Source organism: Polypterus senegalus, chromosome 13 (assembly GCF_016835505.1).
Source record: "Polypterus senegalus isolate Bchr_013 chromosome 13, ASM1683550v1, whole genome shotgun sequence".
NCBI classification, from domain to species: domain Eukaryota; kingdom Metazoa; phylum Chordata; class Cladistia; order Polypteriformes; family Polypteridae; genus Polypterus; species Polypterus senegalus.
In genome coordinates this window covers 155,502,499-155,524,818 of record NC_053166.1, presented here as the reverse complement: position 1 = coordinate 155,524,818, position 22,320 = coordinate 155,502,499, and the positions used below count along the sequence as shown (strand labels likewise).

At 41.5% G+C, this 22,320-nt stretch overlaps 1 protein-coding gene across 1 annotated transcript in view; it reads left to right on the top strand.

The window, feature by feature from the left end:
• Positions 1 to 5,583: 5,583 nt before the first annotated feature.
• The window catches only part of daglb (diacylglycerol lipase, beta), a 39,582-nt gene continuing 22,845 nt past the window's right edge, over positions 5,584 to 22,320 (top strand). The window contains exon 1 of the mRNA XM_039774417.1: positions 5,584 to 6,357. Within this exon, the coding sequence (XP_039630351.1) occupies positions 6,263 to 6,357 (95 nt within the window). The 5' untranslated portion in view covers positions 5,584 to 6,262. The remainder of the gene's footprint in view (positions 6,358 to 22,320) is intronic.

Here is a 22,320-nt window from a genome sequence, read left to right as displayed (position 1 = left end):
TGTTTGACAAATGTCCATCCGCTGGAATATTCATCACGAAATTTACGTTTTGGCATCTTGGGATGGATGGATGGATTAGTTTTTAAGTTCTGTGGCGAGTAGTACCAACACCCTTTGTCGATGCTGTGTGTTGCAGTGCTGATCCAGAACTGCAGAGCGGAGCGGCTGGAGAACAAAACGCCAAGAGTGTCGCCGTCCTCAGCCAAGCACAGCAACTGAACGAGGTGCAAACAGGCAGCAAACACTCGTTTCCTCATTAAATTTGGGTTATTTTCATCAAGAGAATCTGAGAAAAAGTATAATTACTTATAAAGTTACAACTAAGTACCGTAATAAGGTAGTAAAAATATATTTTTATTACGAAATGTGGAAATGAACTAAATATGGCATGTGGGTGTCCCTGAAAGGACAGTACAGGACAGGAGACAAAATGATCAAATATGGGCCATGTCCCGTATATAAGGGGCATCTGGCAACCCAAGTTACCCCCTGCTTATTTTATTTTTGTAACAGTTAAACTGCAGACCACAGGTTTTACTGTTTTTTAACTAATAATGTAATTATGTTGGCTGTCCTTCATTAACTATTCCCATTTAATTATTTTGGTAATAATGTGTACATAATCTTATCCATCATACAACATAAAAGAAAATAAAATGCTTGTCATAATTACAAGCCACAATTTTAATAAAACATTCAAAAGGTGTTTGTCAAGAAGATGCAAGGCTCACATGCTTAACAAGTTTACACGTAAAACCGAAATCTTGAGTCCAACAAGCTTATCCACCTTAATAAAAGGACAGGTTATCTGTGTGTCCGTCTGGTCGTTACGTCTCTGTTCTCCAACAGATGGCGCATCACAAACATTTAGCGCTGCTTTTATAAATCCCATGCCAGGTGGCATATAATGGAGACCGAGCAGCCAGACAGACAAACTTCCAAAAGAGAGGAACCGCCAGACGGACATAAATGGGCTCATCTGCCTTAATAAAAGAAGTGTCTGTGTGTCCGGCTGGCTGCTATGTGTCTGTTACAGGGGTCTCCATATTCTAAGAAATTGGGAATTGCTGGCATGAGCTTTGTGGAAAGACTGAAGGAGCTGATCCTCTAAACTTGAAGCAAATGGAGATTAAAAAGACTGAAGGGTTCAAAATCGGGCACATCCTAGTTCTCACAAAAAAATGAGTTCTTCAAAGGGGACGTGGATGGGAACTTGTGAGGGGGACGTTTAACACAAATGTCACAATGTTTTACTTCACATGGAGACCCCTAGACACGTGGAACAAATTGGTCACGCTTCACCAAATGAGACTCTGTACAACTGGTAAAGTTCTAGAATGTCAGGGGTGGAGACCACTCATGTTCTACAGCTCTGTGGTGGGCTGGTAACATCACAAGAGAGAGGACCACCAAATCAACAACAAAATTAAGAAGGCAAAATTACGAGAGGACAGAATGTAGACAAAGTGACGGCCATCACGACCAAAGCAGCACACCAGCACTGAGGCCTGTCGACCAACAGAAGGCTGCGAACGAAACACGACTGGGGCTCCTCAGAACGCCTTTGGGACAAGTAAAGTGCGATCTATCCGATATATAGCGCCTTTCAGGCCTATCGAGGTATCTGATTTTACACCTATTATAACTGTATGGCACCCCTCTATTGTACATCTCCTTTAATGTCTGTTCTATAGTGCCTTTCACAATTATCGGTCATTACATGATGGCATGCAAAAGTCTGGGCCCCCTTGCTTAGAATGAATAGTTAAGTGAGCAGAAGATGAAGTGATCACCAAAAGCCATCAAGTTAAAGGTGACACATTTCTTCAATATTTTAAGCAAGATTACATTTTTATTTCCATCATTCTAAGGTACAAAATACCACAAAAAAATGAAAAGGGCCTGTGATATGGTCCAGTACTTCGTAAGACCCCCCTTTGGCGAGCTTGTAAACTCTTTTTGTAGCCAGCTAAGAGTCTTTCAGTTCTTACCTGGGGGTATTTTTCTTCATTTGTCCTTGCAAAAGGCTTCTAATTCTGTAGGATTCTTGGGCCGTCTTGCCTGCACTGTTCTTTTGAGATCTCTCCACAGATTTTCTGTCAGTTTGTGCCTCTCGAGGTATCCCGTTGTAGATCTGGAGGTGCGTTTTAGCTCGTTACCTTGTGGTAGGACCCCGTCCTCTTCTCACCTTCAGCATTTCGACAGATGGTGTGATATTTGCTTCCAGAATTTGCTGGTATTTATTTGAATCCATTCTTCCCTGGCTTCCCAATGGCTGCAACACGAGCCCAAAGTCTGATCAATCCCCCGCCATGCTTAATTAGTTGGAGACGCGTTCTTTTCCTGGAATTCGATGCCCTTTTTTTCACCAAGCATACCTTTGCACGGTGTGGTCAAAAAGTTCATGTTTCCAAAATGCACGAGGCTTGTTTAGCTCTTCATTTGCAAACTTCAGTAGGCTAGTAGGATGCAGGAGACGTTTTCTTCTGCCGTGAAGGTCCTATTTGTTCAGGTGTCAAACAGTGCACCACCACTCCAGAGGCTACAATTAGATGGGGGTTTATATTTTGCTGTTTTTAGAAAGTTTTTTGGGTCTTCCAGACATCAACTCAACCTCCGCCATTCCTTTTCGCCTTCCATTTCTTAATAATGTCAAAAACCGAGGAAACTGCGACCCAAAAATGCTTGGCTGTCGTCTTGTTACCTTCTCCTGCTTGGCGGGCATCAATTCTATTATTTGTTCAGAGTGCCAGGTAGCTGCTTAGAGGAGCCCCTGGCTGCTGATTGTTGGGACAAAAGGTGTGAGGAGTCTGAGAATTTACACGGTTTTGACATTTGCATCACCTGGGGTTTCCTAACAATAACTGTGAACAAGCCATAGTCCTAAAGAGCTAATGAAAGTCTGAGACCTAAAATACCTCGGGTGCCCAAACTGTTCCTTGGAACTCCTTTCCTTTTTTTTCACTGTACAATTGTATAAAATAAAAACAATACACTAATCTTGCATAAAAAGCTGAAAAGAAAAGTGTCACTTTTAACTGGATGCCTTTTGGTGATCAATTCACCTTCTGCTCACTTAACTATTCACAGTAACAAACATTTTAAGCAAGGGAGCCCAAACTTTTGCATGCCACTGTACATTCATCTAAGAGCGTCACGTCTGTCTAGTCCAGGGGTGTCCCAACTCCAGGCCTCAAGTGCCACAGTGGCTGCAGGTTTTCATTCTTACCATCTTCTTAATTAGTGACCAGTTTTTGCTGCTGATTACTTCTTTTAATTAACTTGACTCAGGCCCCATAGTTGTTTCTTTTCCCTTAATTGGCAGCCAAACAATAATGAGACACAAAATGAGCCAAAACAACTGGGGTCCATCATACAATATCTGAAAATAAAGTGTAAGAGTTGAATTTGAACCCTGGTCCGATGTGCACCCGGCATGTGCTGGAGTCTCATATCCTTCTAAGCTTTTTCTTAAAAGATGACGCTGTTCTTTTATTATTCACTATGATAAATGTATTTCTTATTGTTTTAGATAGATAGATACTTTATTAATCCCAAGGGGAAATTCACATAATCCAGCAGCAGTATACTGATACAAAGAAACAATATTAAATTAAATAGTAATAAAAATGAAAAAAATTAAAATAAAATTAATGTTAGCATTTACTCCCCCGGGTGGAATTGAAGAGTCGTATAGTGTGCGGGAGGAACGATCTCCTCAGTCTGTCAGTGGAGCAGGACGGTGACAAAAGTCTGTCACTGAAGCTACTCCTGTGCCTGGAGATGACACTGTTCAGTGGATGCAGTGGATTCTTCATGATTGACAGGAGTTTGCTTAGTGCCCGTCGCTCTGCCACAGATGTTAAACTGTCCAACTTTAATCCTACAATGGCGCCTGCCTTCTTAACAAGTTTGTCCAGGCGTGAAATATAAACCCTTAAGACAGGGGTGGCGAACTCCAGGCCTCAAGTGCCACAGTAGCTGCAGGTTTTCTTTCTTACCACCTTTTTAATTAGTGACCAGTTTTTGCTGCTCATTACTTCTTTTAATTAACTTGACTCGGGCCCCATAGTTGTTTCTTTTTCTTCAAATAGCAGCCAAACAATAATGAGACACAAAACAATCCAGCACATGACCAGCTCCCCTGTGCCCCATCGCACAATATCTGAAATTAAAGAGAGCTGAAGGTCTCAGTAAGGTTGATCTCTCGGGTCACCAAAATATTTTGACATTGGTGCTCTTAAAAGGGCAGAAAAACAACAGTTTTCGAAATGGGTGCTGTGGCAGAATGAGAGCAGCGGCGAGCCATGGAATTAAATAACGGGTTTAATTAACAGCGACAATCGGCTTCTCATTAAGAAAGTGATTGGAGCAGCGGCGTAGCTCGAGTTCGTGCCGTGCGGGGCGGGGCTTCAATTTGCCGCCCTCCAACATATCTGAATATGTTGAACTATTAAATAGAAAATTAAAATGCCGTATAGAGAAAAATTAAGATACATTTTGCATAGATCTATTCATATATAAAGAAACAGCAATATTTTTTTTTATATACTCTACATTGATAAGCATCAACTAGACAAGAATATAGTATCGACGCACTGATAAGCCGTGTTTTAATTATTAGTTTAATAGAATTACGCTACGAAAAACAGAACCAAAATAGGGTACAAGTGATAGGTAGGGATGTTTTCGGATTAATAACGGAACGAAATTATAAATTAGTTGTTTATCTTCCTAGAAATTATTATCGGTGTAATGTTTATGATTATTTTTGTCATTTCCTCATAAATTTCAACTGCTGTGTCTAATGCAGAAGGACAGTCTGAACATTATTTTTCAAGCACTTGTGGTTAAAAATCAGAGAATTTGACTTTTTTCATACATGAGTGATATTTTTCCGAACACTGCTGCATACACACGAATTGCACTGAGCCTTTTGGCCAATAAAGCCGTCCCCAAAAATGTGCCGCCCAGGGCGGACCACCCCCTCCTTGCTACGCCATTGGATTGGAGTGAAATTGGTTGGAGTTTGAAGCCTCAGTTTAGCAGGTCGTCTGTTAGCTCGCTTCACATCTAATTTCTGCTTGGCTGGCATTTAATGAAGAAAGGAATCAATTCAGAGGACTGAACTCTTCTAACAGGGCTATTAAAGTGATGGGGAAAAGGTAATTAGCAGTGAAAACTGGTCACCGATTAGGAAAAGGGTTAGAATGAAAACCTGTAGCCACTGCGGCCCACCAGGCCTGGAGTTCGTCACCCCTGGTCTAGTCAATGCTTTTTCTTGGATATGTGAAAGGCGCAACATAATATCTCTGTGTCTAATACAGTACTACACCTTTTACGCCTATTATACAGTGACTTTCCTATCTATCTTTCTATCATATAGTGCCTTTCATGTTGCTTTGTCTCCCCAGTCAGTATTACCTCTACCTCTTGCGAACGGATCCTGCATTGAACCCAAGCGCTGTAAATGAAATCACAAATACTGTAAATCCAACAATCGAATATAAAGCCAGTGACGCAATCAGCTACGCGGCCCCTGACGCTCGCGTTTGATTGGTTGTTCTGACTTGCTGTTCATCCCTCACAGGCTGCATAGGAGCTTAAAGCACGAGACTGTCAGTAACCGCCCTGACCGGTCTGTTATCAACACTTATAATGTCACACTGGATAAAAGGTTTAGCCAAATATTATAAAAATAGTCATAATAATCAGTTACATTGTAACAATAATAATAAGTTGTCAAGCCGGAACCCTTGAACTCGCAGGTCCCCGCTCTCCGGGAAGCCATTCTATCGCTGCACGCCACAAATCAGAGGTTTGGCGGCTGTTTACAGCGGCGTTGTCTCTGCGTAGAGACACTTTTTGGGTGGAGGAAGAGTTCAGGAAAACAGCAGATATTTTCAGACCTGCGTGATACCTCGTCTGACGGCTCTCGGTTGGGTGGATCTTTGAAAGAGCTCGACAGACTGTGGTGTTCTCCATCAGTTCTGTTCTTCATCGCAGTGACACAACACTTCGAGTTGGTTATTGTGAAACAAGAAGGAGAAAGACGCCATTGAGGAGACAGGAAAACAAACAGAGAAGAGAGACCGAGGAGGTGGAAGTGAAGCGAGGGCTGTCAGTCGCGGTCTTATGAGCCGCCCGGTGCGGCGGTGAAGAACTTTGCTTGGGGTGCGGCCTGGTTGGCGCGATAAGCCTCGGACTCGAGTGACTTAAGTGACTGCTGAGAGAGCGAGGAGCACGGACACCTCCAGCGGACATGCCGGGTCTGGTCGTGTTCGGCAGGCGTTGGGGAATTGCCAGCGATGACCTGGTATTTCCTGGGGCTTTTGAGCTGTTCGTCAGGATGATATGGTAGGCCCCGACTTGGCATTTTAAACCTTGACGCTCGAGTGCTGCTTTAAATTGCTCGCTTGCTTTTTGAATTATTTGACAGCTCGGCAGGCGCGGCCGTCCGCGGCAGAGTCCAGGTCGCCCGAAAGACCACCCAGCTGACGGCGTGTGAGCTGTTCAGTTGTTCACACCCGGGCGTGTCAGTTGTGGCGACTTTGTCATTGATGATTCTTTTCAAAGGTAGAAACTACACGTTGAGTCGTCTTTACATTACTTAATTAAAACGGGAGTAAATTCACAGCAGTGAATAAAAGAGCGAATGTGTGCTGGGATAGGAGGGGGGGCGGCACAACTGATAGAGCGACGTAAAGGGCAGCGACCTACTGGGTGTGCTGGTTGATTTGAGCAGAGCTGGGCTGCCTTTAGTGATGTGATGTGACATCAGACGCCCCCAAACCCTTTTATTGGGGGGCTTCTTCCTTATTGAAAAGGACTGCCGCCTGACTTAATTGAAGGCATTCTTTCGGTTCTTTTTGTGTATCATGCACCATGGGAACTGGCCTCTGTAGAAATGTCTACCTTTTACATTGTCAAGAACCAAAAAACACTCCCAAATAAAGGGTACCTTTACCTGATGACCTTGATGTGTTCCCAGACCAGAGCTTCCAAACGAAAGCTGAAAAAGAAAGTTTGCTTTTCTATTGTAGAGACTCTTGGAGATCCTGTGTATATGTGCTAGTATAGCGAGGACGAATGGATGATGTTTCTCTGTTTTATGTTGCATTGCCCATTTCATTTTGGAACTCATTGTAGAGCATACTGGACTCATAAGTGCAAGAGCTTGTAAAAAAAATATCTGCACTTTTTACACCTGCTATAATTATACAGTGTCTTTTATACAGCAAATGTCATACCTCTCAGTCATATAGCACCTTTGACACCTGTCTGTCTGTTATACAGAACATTTCACATCTCTTTATCCATCTCTGATGTATCACCTTTCACATGTCTATTTATACATATTTTATATAGTACATTTCACACCTATATTTGTTTCTCTGATATAGCACCGTTCATATCTATTTGTCATATAGCACCTTTCGCACCTGTCTGTCTGTCTCACTTTTCTCATCTACAGTCATTGCCGAGATTATCGGCACCCCTGGAATTTTCCCAGAAAGTGCACCATTTCTCCAAGAAAATTGTTGCAGTAACAAATGTTTTGGTATCCACGTGTTTATTTCCTTTATGTGCATTGCAACAACACAAAAAAACAGAGAAAAAAAGACAAATCTGACATCATGTCACACAAAACTCCAAAAATGAGCCGGACAAAGTTATTGGCACCTTTTGAAAATTGTGGATGAATCGTTTTACTTCAAGCATATGACGCTCGTTTGAACTCACCTGTGGCAAGAAACAGGTGCTGGCAACATAGCAATCACACCTGAAGCCAGTTAAAATGGAGGCAAGTGGACTCAGCCTTTCTGTTGTGTGTCCGAGTGGGCCACACTAAGCATGGAGAACAGAAAGAAGAGCAGAGGATTGTCTGAGGACTTGAGAACAAACTGTGGGAAAAATAACAATCTCAAGGCTACAAGTCCATCTCCAGAGATCTTCATGTTCCTTTGTCCATTGTGTGCAACATAATCAAGAAGTCCACAACACATGGCACTGTAGCTAATCTCCCTGGACGCGGATGGAAGAGAAAAATTGATAAAAGACTGCAACGAAGGACAGTCCGAATGGTGGATAAACGGCCCCAATCGACTTCAAAACATATTCAAGCAGTTCTGCAGACTCGGGGTGCAACAGTGTCAGCTCCAACTATCCGTCGACATCTGAACAAAATGAAATGCTATGGTAGGAGAGCCAGGAGAATCCCACTGCTGACACAAACATAAAAAAGCCAGACTGGAGTTTGCCAACATGTACTCGAGGAAGCCAAAATCCTTTTGGACAGATGAGACCAAGGTAGAGCTTTTTGGTAAAGCTCATCATTCTACTGTTTGCAGAAAACAGAATGAGGCCTACGAAGAAAAGAACAACACGGTACCTACGGCCAAACATGGTGGAGGTTCTAAGATGTTTTGGGGATGTTTTGCTGCCTCTGGCACTGGATGCCTTGACTGTGTGCAAGGCATCACGAAATCTGAAGACTACCAAAAGATATTGGGGCTCAATGTAGGGCCCAGTGTCAGAAAGCTGGGTCTGCGTCAGAGGTCATGGGTGTTCCAGCAGGACAATGACCCCAAAACATACCTCAAAAAGCACCCAGAAATGGTTGAAGACAAAGCGCCGGAGAGTTCTGAAGCGGCCAGCAATCCGATTGAACACTTATGGCAGTGGTTCTCAAACTGTGGGGCGGGCACCCTTAGGGGGGCGCGAAGATGTGAAAAAAAGAAAACAAGAATCAAAAATATGAAAATACATCTATTGAAACTAAAACAAATTAACTTAAACTACATTCTGAAACTAGAAAAATAAATATAGAGTTAGATAAGTGTCGATAAAAGTTAAGTAGGCATAATAAAATATGCCTCTATGATATATCATTAATTAAAAAAGAACAAATTGGTATTAGTGGGCTCCTTTAAAAAAAACGTTAGGAGGGCGCGATTAAAACTGTTATGAAAACTCGGGTCGCAAATACTTAAAGGTTGAGAAACGCTGACTTATGGAGAGATCTCGAAATTGCTGTTGGGAGAAGGCGCCCTTCAAATCTGAGAGACCTTGAGCAGTTGGCAAAAGAAGAGCGGTCAGAAATTCCAGTTGAGAGGCGTAACAAGCTTGTTGATGGTTGTAGGAAGCGCTTGATTTCAGTTATTTGTTCCAAAGGGCGTACAACCAAATATTAAGTTGAGGGTGCCAATAATTTTGTCCAGCCCGGTTTTTGAGTTTTTTGTGACATGATGTCAGATTTGGCTTTTTTTTCTCTGTTTTTTTGTGTTGTTCCAATGCACATAAAGGAAATAAACACGTGGATACCAAAACATTTGGAACTGCAACAATTTTCTGGGAAAGTTCCAGGGGTGCCGTTAATTTCGGCCATGACTGTATATCTTTTACAAAATCTTTCACACTTACTTGCCTGTGTGTCAGATAGTACCTTCCACACCCATCAGTGTCATGTATAGCACCCTTCAAGCCTATCTGTCTCTTTTATATAGCACCTTTTACACCTGTTGATTTACCTATCTCTCTCGGTTTCTTACGTAGAACTGTTCACGTGTCTGTCTATCTGTCTACAGCCTTTCACATGTCTCGTTTATATAACACCTTTCACGTCTCTTTTTATATCTACAGTATCGTATCTGCCTCTTATAACACCTTTCATGTCTTTGTCTTATTCAAACCTTTCAAACCTGTTCACCTGTCTGTCACTTCTGTAGCACCTTTCACGTGTATATGTCTTTCTTGTATATAGCGCCTTTTTACATCTATCTGTCTATCTATCTAGAATTCTAATATAACAAGTATACAGTGAATTTATCACATCATGGACCTTCTAGAAATGAATGGGAGGTTAAGGGATGGAGATGAGGTGCACTGTGGGCACCTTGTGCAGGGTCCCCCTCCATGTAACCTAACCCTCAGTTGTGATGGGACGAGGACACGCCACAGTGAGAGCGAATCAAAAGCCTGCCGTTCAACTACTCAACCACCCCGCCCCCCCTGGGGTGGGCACCTGCTCAGCAATGCAAATAGCCTGGCGTACTGAAGTGGCAAGAATGATGCTGCAGATGTGGTCAGAGCCTTTAGTAATTGTTTGATGACTGAATGTCAGAGTGGCCGAGATCTGTGCATCTTTGACTGTGGTGTAACGGCTGGGGCCAGATTTTCAAACCCCGGTTAGATAGATTTGTAGAACATTACATGTCCCAAGTAGAAATTGAAATTTTATAACAAACCACTCAATTTAAGCACACATAAGAATGACAGGCTCCTAACTTGGCTAATGATAATAGAGCAGTCCGAGCGAGGCACCATGAAGGTGTATTGCCATTGGCGTCACAAAGCCCCAGTAGTTTCTTCATAATTAAGTAATTCGTTGACTAAAAGTTTTCAATGTTGTTGTGTCAGAGAGGGGGTGAGCTGCTTTGTTCATGATGGCCATCTGTTCTGTCTGTGGTGTATCTTCACATGACATTGGGCTTTTATTATTCTATAAAAAAGAAAAAAAGAGGGGTCCTTTCATCGGAGCAACGTTTTAGCCGTGGCATGGCCAAATGGGGAGGCAGCTGATGGATGAGGTCTCCAGGACTCTAAAAATATCCAAACCTAATTATGTCATATCATCTACTGTTAAACCGTACTTCTAAAATTTTTATTATTATGCTGTATTAAGGAATTGTTCTGTTCTGTGTATTGTATTGTATTGACCCCCTACTTTTGACACCCACTGCACGCCCAACCTACCTGGAAAGGGGTCTCTTTGAACTGCCTTTCCCGAGGTTTCTTCCATTTTCCTACAAGGTTTTTATTGGGAGTTTTTCCTTGTCTTCTCAGAGAGTCAAGGCTGGGGGGCTGTCAAAAGGCAGGGCCTGTTAAAGCCCATTGCGGCACTTCCTGTGTGATTTTGGGCTATACAAAAATAAACTGTATTGTATTGTATAGCCTTTATCCGGTGTGACTTGGGATACATTGCATCTACTGACAGGCATTTTTACAGTTGGCACCTGAGCAAGTTAAGTGAAAAAAGCCGAGGCGGGTAACAAACCAGTAGCCTGTGGCCTGTTAGGGATGAACGACAAAGCAGAATAAAAACAATCCAGGGTGAGTACCGGGGCTGTTACTTACTGGACAAAATTGTTGGTACCCTTCAGTCAATGAAAGAAGAACTCAAAATGGTCACAGAAATAACTTTAATCTGATAAAAGTAATAATAAATAAAAATTCTATGAAATTTAACCAATGAAAGTCAGACATTGATTTTCAACCATGCCTCAACAGAATTAATAAAAAAAAAAAAAACTCATGAAACAGGCCTGGACAAAAATGATGGTACCCCTAGAAAAGACTGAAAATAATGTGACCAAAGGGACATGTTAATCCAAGGTGTGTCCACTAATTAGCATCACAGGTGTCTACAATCTTGTAATCAGTCAGTGGACCTACATATAGGGCTCCAGGTAGTCACTGTGTTGTTTGGTGACATGGTGTGTACCACACTCATCATGGACCAGAGGAAGCGAAGGAAAGAGTTGTCTCAGGAGATTAGAAAGAAAATTATAGACAAGCATGTCAAAGGTAAAGGCTATAAGACCATCTCGAAGCAGCTTGATGTTCCTGTGACTACAGTTGCACATATTATTCAGAAATTTAAGATCCATGGGATTGTAGCCAACCTCCCCGGACGTGGCCGCAGGAGGAAAATTGATGACAAATCAAAGAGACGGATAATACGAATGGTAACAAAAGAGCCCAGAAAAACTTCTGAAGAGATCCAAGGTGAACTTCAAGCTCAAGGAACATCAGTGTCAGATCGCACCATCCGTCGTTGTTTGAGCCAAAGTGGACTTCATGGGAGACGACCAAGGAGGACACCATTGTTGAAAACAAATCATAAAAAAGCCAGACTGGAATTTGCCAAACTACATGTGGACAAGCCACAAAGATTCTGGGAGAATGTCCTATGGACAGATGAGACAAAAATTGAACTTTTTGCCAAGGCACATCAGCTCTATGTTCACAGACGGAAAAATGAAGCATATCAAGAAAAGAACACTGTCCCTTCTGTGAAACATGGAGGAGGCTCTGTTATGTTCTGGGGCTGCTTTGCTGCATCTGGCACAGGGTGTCTTGAATCTGTGCAGGGTACAATGAAATCTCAAGACTATCAAGGGATTCTAGAGAGAAATGTGCTGGCCAGTGTCAGAAAGCTTGGTCTCAGTCGCAGGTCATGGGTCTTGCAACAGGACAATGACCCAAAACACACAGCTAAAAACACCCAAGAATGGCTAAGAGGAAAACATTGGACTATTCTAAAGTGGCCTTCTATGAGCCCTGACCTCAATCCTATTGAGCATCTTTGGAAAGAGCTGAAACATGCCGTCTGGAAAAGGCACCCTTCAAACCTGAGACAACTGGAGCAGTTTGCTCATGAGGAGTGGGCCAAAATACCTGCTGAGAAGTGCAGAAGTCTCATTGACAGTTACAGGAATCGTTTGATTGCAGTGATTGCCTCAAAAGGTTGTGCAACAAAATATTAAGTTAGGGGTACCATCATTTTTGTCCAGGCCTGTTTCATGAGTTTATTTTTTTAAATAATTCTGTTGAAGCATGGTTGAAAATCAATGTCTGACTTTCATTGGTTAAATTTCATAGAATTTTTATTTATTATTACTTTTGTCAGATTAAAGTTATTTCTGTGACCATTTTGAGTTTTTCTTTCATTGACTGAAGGGTACCAACAATTTTGTCCACGTGTGTATTTTATTATTTTCATTTATTTTATTTACAGTACTTGGGCAACATGGTACCATGGGTTCAGTTCATTAGCAAGAAGCAATACTAATTGAGTAGACAGAGAAATGTGAAAGAGAGAGAGGAGAGGCTGGGAGCAAACGCTGATTACACCGCAAACCACAGGGTTTGAGGTCTGAGTGCAGCTGTGCAGCGGGTGACACCTCAGCACCACACTGAACACGGAGGTTTTTTTACGGTGGCTGGAGTGCCAATTCTGTCATCAACCCCCAAGTTTTCCCTGCAGGTTGGAGGACCTGCTTGCAGGGCTGGATGAAGATTAACGTCATACCCAGGATGGAGCAAATGCAGGTTAAGGGCCTTGCTTGCTCAGGGGCCCAATGGAGTGGTGTCACTCCTGGTGTTTATGGGACTTGAACTGGCAACCTTTCAATTGATGGCACAGATCTGAGATGACACTCAGAGCCACCACTCCGCTAGGCGCTATATAATTAGGTGTAAAAAGTGCTTCATTAGATTGCTAGATAGTATGAGTGCCGCTGTGCTGCTCAAGTTGAGAGTCCACCTTATGAGAAGGATTTAGGAGTCACAGTGGACTCTAAGCTATCGACTTCCTGACAGTGATCAGAAGCCATTAAGAAGGCTAACAGACTGTCAGGTTATATAGCGCCCTGATGTGTGGAGTACAAGTCACAGGAGGTTCTGCTCAAACATTATAACACACTGGTGAGGTTTCATCTGGAGTTCTGAGTGCAGTTTTGGTCTCCAGGGTACAAAAAGTACATAACCGCGCTAGAGAAGGTCCAGAGAAGAGCGACTACAGGGGATGAGTTATGAGGAAAGATTAAAAGAGCTGAGCCTTTACAGTTTAAACAAAAGAAGATAAAGAGGAGACCTGACTGAAGTGTTTAAAATAGTGAAGGGAATTAGTCCAGTGGATCGAAACGGTGACTTTAAAATGAATTGATCAAGAACACGGGGGCACAGTTGGAAACTTGTTAAGGGTGAATTTCAAACAAACATTAGGAAGTTTTTCTTTACACAAAGAACGATAGACACTTGGAATAAGAGACTAAGTAGTGTGGTAGACAGTAAGACTTTAGGGACTTTCAAAACTCGACTTGATGTTTTTTGGAAGAAATAAGTGAACAGGACTGGCAAGCTTTGTTGGGCTGAATGGCGTGTTCTTGTCCAGATTGTTCTTGGGCATATGTTTTTCTCTTTTATAATTCTGCATTGTCCTTGTGATTTTGGTTTAGGTTTGCTTAAGGTAACAATGTTAAAAATGTGCTAATGGCTTATAAGGAGCAGACACGGGGCCATAAAGTTAATTTCATAAAGTGCTCCCCTGTGTGCCAGGCTGAGCATTAACCTGAAACAAAGACTGCTGATCTGTGCTTTTATGTTTGTGGATGTTGGTGGCATTTTAGTCACCCTTGCATTAATTTAACTTCATTTCGTTCTTATTAGGCAACTTAACACCATTAGGGCACTGACTAAACATGTGAGATAATGGATGGATGGGTAATCGGCAGTTGAACCTCTTCCAGTCAAATAACATCATCACCTCTGAAAAGCCCTGGGGCCTCATGTATAACGCCGTGCGTAGAACTCGCACTATAACATGGCGTAAGCACAAAAGCGAAATGTGCTTACGCACAGAAAATCCAGATGCAGGAATCTGTGCGCATCTAACTTCCACGCTTCTTCCGCTACATAAAATCCGATCAGCGTGAAAACTAACGCCAGGCACGCTTTATGTAACGCCCAAATCCTCCCAGAATTACGCCTCTTTGAATATGCAAATCAATATAAATCGCCCTTAAGCGCAGCCTTCTGTGAAAAGACAATGGGAAAAGCACGGGAAAATATAAGAATTTCAGCGAATACCAAGTGGAGGCAAAGGAAAAACATACCGTTTGTTCAAATAAACCGTGGTATAATCAACAAAAGGAAGTTGATCGAGTGACATAGCGTGTTGGAGAAACTTGAAAGCTCACATTCAAAAATCGCACTGTGCGGAAATAAAAAGAAGTCACATATCAAAGTCAGCCGAAAAGGTGAGTTGTAGCCCACTGTCTGAGTGTCATATGAAAGCTTATTAGGGTACAGAGAAAAAAAGGCACAGAGTGGGGGAAAAAACACGAAATGTCAACTTCAATCTCGACATTTCCACTTTAATCACGTAGTTTATTTTGTCACTAAAGTAGAACATCATAAACTTCATCTTAAAATCGTTTAATTTACTAGTTTCTCAAATCACATCGTAAATAAAGTAGCACGTTAAATGCTTTGTTTTGTATTTGATCTTCTATGTGCTCTGTGTGTGTGAATCACTACTTGCTTCTTAAACCGGCTCTCTTCCTCCGACAGGACACAGAGTCCATTACATTTGTGATATTACAGCTCTCTGAATAACTCAAATACTGAGATGTATACGTGATATCATTTTTATGATGATAGAAGTTAAAGCACGTTATTAAACATGTGTTTCACTTCGATGAAATAATTTATTGCAGCAGTACTCAGGGGCGGCTCTAGGCTTGTGGTGGCACTGGGCAGAGGAAGAATCGGTGGCTCCTTCGCCCGTCAATGTCAGTAAAGTAGCTTATGCACAGTGGATGGCCGTCCGTTGTAGACACTGCATAGCCGCCTCGTGCTCATGACACAAGCGTTTAACTTTTGCCGAAATTTGTCGCTGCGTTTTTAGCTGTGTTGTTGTTATTTTCTCTTTCTGTTTTATATTCAATATATATTGGCGTAGCCGTCACTGCAGTCAGTGCTTTTCTTTACCCAAGTAACCGATCGCCGCACAATTCGCTCTGTAATAGAAGTTAAGCTACCTGTAAGCTTAGAGCGCCGATTCTTCAAAACGTTTAAAGAACATTGAAATATCTTCGTAGTACATGTTTAATTATTCTATCCTTCACGCCAGTCCCAGTGAAGAATATAGATTATTTAAATGAAGTTAAAGTTTTATCTGTATAATTTAATAAACATATTTTGCTGCATTTCACCTTTAAAAATGATATTGTCATCTTATGTAAATACTCGCTTTATAAAGTGGCTCAGGTTGTGAGATATTATAACTGTAGTGCAAGTTTACAGTGAGGTGATTGTACTTATAAGTCCAAACAGTTCTACAAGGAGCAATTGATTGAGTGCATTTAAAGTTCTTGGGACGAAACTGTTTCTGAACCGCGAGGTCCGTACAGGAAAGGCTTTGAAACGTTTTGCCGTGGCTGAGACAGCGTGTCCTTGATTCTGTATACCGATAATTCTCTTTCCAATCAGCTGCTGCTGTGATTCACACTCAGATACAGTGATATAAATACTCCGAGTGGTGCAGTGAGAGTAATATGGAAAAAGATGATCCGCTGTGGCAACTCCTAATAAGAGGAGCTGAAAGAAGAAGAAGTGAGAGTAACAACACTAAAGCAGTTATGGTATTTGGAATAGTTTGACTATTCTGTGGACCATTATATTGTTACAAGTTAATTACAATCAGATGCATTACACTAATAAACAATATGCGGTTAGTTTCAGTGTATTTATAAAGCCGCGTCAGGAAAATAAGGAGTAACCACACAGGAACAGTAGCACTGCTTTGACGCTGGGTGCCGCCAGTCTGCAAAACCGAGCGGAGAACTTGCGTACGACAAGGTATGAGGTACCGTGGAAAAGTGCGTGGCTTTACGCCAAGTGTAGGTTTTATACATCGCAATTTGAACGTGGAAAAGTTCTTACGCAACATTTCTGTGCGTACGCACTGTTTATACATGAGGCCCCTGGTGTTTTGCTTGTGCTCCATTCCTTACTTGGCACTCGTCTCCTCATTTTCAGCTTCATCACCCCTCATCACTGTGGCACCAATTAGCTTCATGGTTTCAAGGCTATCAGCACTATATTAGAACAATTGAGCCAGGAAGAAGTCACTCACCCCAACAAGCTCGTCCATCCTATTCACCTCGATTCTCCAAAGCTGCATCAAGTTGATATCTGAAGGTCCATAAACAACAACAACAACATTTATTTATATAGCACATTTTCATACAAACAGTAGCTCAAAGTGCTTTACATATTAAAGAATAGAAAAATGAAAGACATAATTATAAAAAATAAATCAACATTAACATCGAATAAGAGTAAGGTTCAATGGCCAGGGGGGACAGAAAAACAAAAACTCCAGACGGCTGGAGAAAAATAAAATCTGTAGGGATTCCAGACCATGATACCGCCCAGTCCCTCTGGGCATTCTACCTAACATAAATGAAACAGTCCTCTTTGGATTTAGGGTTCTCACGGAAGGGCTTGATGATGATGATGGTCACGTAGACTTCTTCCTTTTAATCCGTCCATCATTGTTGGAGCATCATGAAGCTTTGAGTAGGTGGAGGTGGCGCAGGCCACCACCACAAAGAAACCGGAAAAAGAAACAGAAAAGAGAGTAGGGGTCAGTACCGATTTTAGAGCCACCATGAATAGTTGTTATGATGAATTGAACATACAGAGTATCAGGATTAAGTTAAATTACGATTAAAATGAAGTTATAAAAAGGCCATGTTAAAGTAATGTGTTTTCAGCAGTGTTTTAAAGTGCTCTACTGTATCAGCCTGGCGAATTCCTATTGGCAGGCTATTCCAGATTTTAGGTGCATAACAGCAGAAGGCCGCCTCACCACTTCTTTTAAGTTTTGTTCTTGGAATTCTAAGGAGACACTCATTTGAGGATCTGAGGTTACGATTTGGAATATAAGGTGTCAGACATTCCGATATATAAGATGGGGCGAGATTATTTAAGGCTTTATAAACCATAAGCAGAATTTTAAAGTCAATTCTGAATGACACAGGTAACCAGTGTAGTGACATCAAAACTGGAGTAATGTGTTCTGATTTTCTTTTCCTAGTTAGGATTCTAGCAGCTGCATTCTGCACTAGTTGCAAACGATTTATATCTTTTTGGGTAGTCCTGAGAGGAGTGCTACAGTAATCTAGTCGACTGAAAACAAACGCGTGAACTAATTTCTCAGCATCTTTCAGTGATATAAGAGGTCTAACTTTACTTATGTTTCTTAAGTGAAAAATGCTGTCCTAATGATCTGATTAATATGTGATTTAAAATTCAGATTACAGTCAACAATCACCCCTAAGCTTTTTACCTCCGTCTTGACTTTTAATCCTAATGTATCCAGTTTATTTCTAATAGCCTCATTGTATCCATTATTGCTGATCACTAAAATTTCAGTTTTCTCTTTATTTAACTTGAGAAAATTACTATTCATCCATTCTGAGATACTAGTCAGACATTGTGTTAGTGAATCAATAGAATCGGGTCATCAGGTGCTATTGATAAGTACAGCTGTGTGTCATCAGCATAGCTGTGGTAGCTCACGTTGTGCCCTGAGATAATCTGACCTAACGGAAGCATGTAGATTGAGAATAACAGCGGACCCAGGATAGAGCCTTGTGGAACACCATATTGGATATCATGTGTCTTGAGTTGTAATTCCCACAACTAACAAAATATTTTCTCCCTGTCAGGTAGGATTCAAACCAATTTAAGACACTGCCAGAGAGGCCCACCCATTGACTAAGGCGATTTCTAAGAATGTTGTGATCAATGGTGTCAAATGCAGCACTCAGATCTAAGAGGATGAGAACAGATAAATGGCCTCTGTCTGCATTTACCCGCAAGTCATTTACTACTTTAACGAGTGCAGTTTCTGTGCTGTGATTTGTTCTAAAACCTGACTGAAATTTATCAAGAATAGCATGTTTATTTAGGTGGTCATTTAACTGCATAATGACTGCCTTCTCTAGAACTTTACTTAAGAAGGGCAGTTAGAGATGGGTCTAAAATTTTCAAGAGCGAGGGTCAAGATTATGTTTCTTAAGTAGGGGTTTAACTACAGCAGTCTTAAGACAGTCTGGGAAGACCCCAGTATCTAGTGACGAATTTACTATGTCAAGAACATTATCAATTAGCACGCCTGATACTTCTTTGAAAAACCTTGTTGGTATCGGGTCAAGGACGAGGTGGAGGGTTTTAATTGAGATATTATTTTTGTAAATCAGGTAAATCTATCCTAGTGAAAGAGTTTAATTTGTTTATAACAGGATGTTGGGGTTTAGGGGATCCTTAGTGTTGGGGAGATATACTATGTTATTTCTAATATCATTAATTTTTGATTGAAGAATACAGCGACAGCCTCACAGGTTTCACTGGAAGCACTTAGGAGGCATTCCTTTGAGCTACCTGGGTTTAGTAGGCGATCAATTGTTGAAAATAAGACTCTAGGATTACTAGCATTGTTATTTATAATATTAGAGAAATAGCAGCGTCTCTCAAGACGGACAGTGTTATTGTATTCTGTTATTTTGACTTTTAATATTTCGTGGTGGATAGTAAGTTTACTCTTCCTCCATTGACGCTCAGCTCTACGGCATGTTCTCTTTAAATCAGACACTCTTTGGGTCTTCCATGGTATACAATGCTAGAAGATTTTTTCACTGTCTTTTCAGGTGCAACTATGTCAACAGCAGCTCTCACTTTAGAATTAAATCTTTCCACCTTACTATTTACATTGTCCTCGCTATTATAGCTGGCACTATAAACGGACTGATTGCTTAAAATGTTTGTAAGTTTTAAAGCTGCTGCGAATCAAAGAAGCGTTTTTAACAATATGCTTCTCATGAGTGTTTTTATCATTATTTCTATATTAAAAGTAGAAGAAAATGGTCTGATAGACCAATATCAATGATCTGTTTTATATCAACTTTCAGTCCTTTAGTAATCACTAAGTCTAATGTATGACCTGCTTTATGTGTAGGCTGATTTATGAGTTGTCTCAAATCAAAAGAATCCAGGAGGTTCATAAATTCTTTTACTTTTAGATCACACTGATTATCTATATGAAAATTAAAGTCGCCAACTATTAGGAGTGTGTCATAATTAGTAATTAAAATTGACATTAAGTCAGAGAATTCCTCAAAAAACGACGCGTTATATTTAGGAGGTCTATACACGGATAGTATTAGAACTTGAGAATCTCCATGAATAACAACGGCGAGATACTCAAAGGACTTGAACTTACCAAAACTGACATCTTTACATTTTAATCGCTCGAGTAAATGTTAGCCAATCCGCCCCTTTCCCTGGCGGTTTGAATGAGTAAAACTGTAATCCGGAGGCAGATTCGATTAAAACTGACGCGCATCTGAATTCAGCCATGTTTCATTTAGTGCAATAAGATCTATTTTTATCACTAATAAGATCGTTGATAAAAACGTTTTGTTAGTTAAAGCTCTGACATTTAATAGTGCCATATTTAATGTTTCGGAGGTGCAGAGATGAGTACTATGTGCGTTATTGTTATTTGGAATAGGAACTAGATTATTATTATTAGCGCCGCTCTGTGTATATTTTTGTTTAATCTGCGATCTGTTTTATAGTTTTAATACATTGTTCCTCTAAAATAGTGATTTTAATTAGATTATTGGAGTTTATGCCGTATTTCCTAGGTTTTCTACGTGCATTGAGATTGCTTATTACAGTATTAATGGTGTGAACTTTAACGGAAGACTCTATTAAACATTCATCATGTCCTGGCACAGCAGTATTATTTCGGAAGGGGTTAAGAGCAGAGATAGATAGTCAAGAAAAACGAATTACCTTCGATATGTTTTCGGAGAGGACCCGGGCACCGAAACTGTTCGGATGCAGGCCATCACGCTTGAAGAGACGCGGCCTTTCCAAAAAGAGATTCCAATTGTTGATGAAGCCGACATCCTTCTTCTTGCAGAAACCCTGTAGCCAGTTGTTCAACCCTAGCAGACGACTGTAGTACTCGTTGGATCGTCTGACGAGAGGTAGTGGACCCGAAGACGAAGATCTTTGCCGATGGGGTCCTCTCCTTCGTGTCTCTAATCAGAGCTGCGAAGTCAGCCTTCAGGATTTCTGATTGTCGGTGCCTTATATCGTTTACGCCGGCATGCAAGACGATTGATCCAACTGCCCTCTCCTTGTGTTTCTCGTAGACTGCTGGCGCACGTCCTGCTTTACAGATAGTGTTTGCGCTGTCGCAAGTGGATGCGGCCGCTCTTCAGAAGCTCCCTCTTGAACAGTATTTCAATGGGAAAGAAACATACTCTTACACCTCCTTTTTGCAGGATAAGCTGCAGGCTTGCTGCACAACGTGCTCCTCGAACATTTAAAAGAATGTGCTGAAGCCGTCCTAAGGTCTCGCTCTCCTGTCTCTTTCCCCCAGACTCCCTCTGCTCCGGCTGCTGCTTCCGAGTTGCTGTACCCCATTGATGAGGAAGACTTTGTGTTCTTTTGATCAGGAGGCAACTTTGTGACCCAAGCTTGACAAGTGGTACCAGAAGTGGGGTGTTGCACAGGAGAGTACAGTAGGATTTCCAAGGAGTAGAAACTTTATTGCTCTTCTGGCAGATGCAAACACAAGTCTCTTTCACAAGTGATCTGGCCACACAAGGAACAGTTTTCAAACTTGACACCTTGGCCCCGATTCCTGATCAAAAGAATACAAAGTCTTTCTCATCCAGGGGGTACAGTGGTTTGGAAGCAGCCGCCGGAGCAGAGGGAGTCTGGGAGGAAGAGAGAGACAGGAGAGTGAGACCTCCGGATGGCTGCCGCTCACTCTTTTACATGTTCTAAGACACGCGTGACGTGCAAGCCTGCAGCTGATCCCTCAAAGATGAGGTGTAAGAGTGTGTTTGTTTCCCATTGAAATACTGTTTTAAGAGGGAGTTTCTGATGAACGACTGCATCCGCTAGCGACAGCACCCACAATAGGTAATACTTTATGGGAAAATTTAAGACTTCACAGAAGCTCATGAAACACAGATAAATATATCAAACACCCCCAACACGCGCACACATATACAGGTGCCGGCCATAAAATTAGAATATCGTGACAAAGTTGATTTATTTCAGTAATTCCATTCAAAAAGTGAAACTTGTATAATAGATTCATTCATTACTCACAGACTGATGTATTTCAAATGTTTATTTCTTTTAATTTTGATGATTATAACTGACAACTAATGAAAGTCCCAAATTCAGTATCTCGGAAAATTAGAATATCAATTAAGACCAATGCAAAAAAAAAAAGGATTTTTAGAAATGTTGGCCAACTGAAAGGTATGAACAGTATGAGCAGGTACAGCACTCGATATTTAGTTGGGGCTCCTTTGGCCTGGATTACTGCAGCAATGCGGCGTGGCATGGAGTCGATCAGTCTGTGGCACTGCTCAGGTGTTATGAGAGCCCATGTTGCTCTGATGGTGGCCTTCAGCTCTTCTGAATTGTTGGGTCTGGCGTATTGCATCTTCCTCTTCACAATACCCCATACATTTTCTATGGGGTTAAGGTCAGGCGAGTTTTCTGTCCAATCAAGAACAGGGATACCATGGTCCTTAAACCAGGTACTGGTAGTTTTGGCACTTTGTGCAGGTGCCAGGTCCTGTTGGAAAATGAAATCTGCATCTCCATAAAGTTCGTCAGCAGCATGAAGTGCTCTAAAACTTCCTGGTAGAC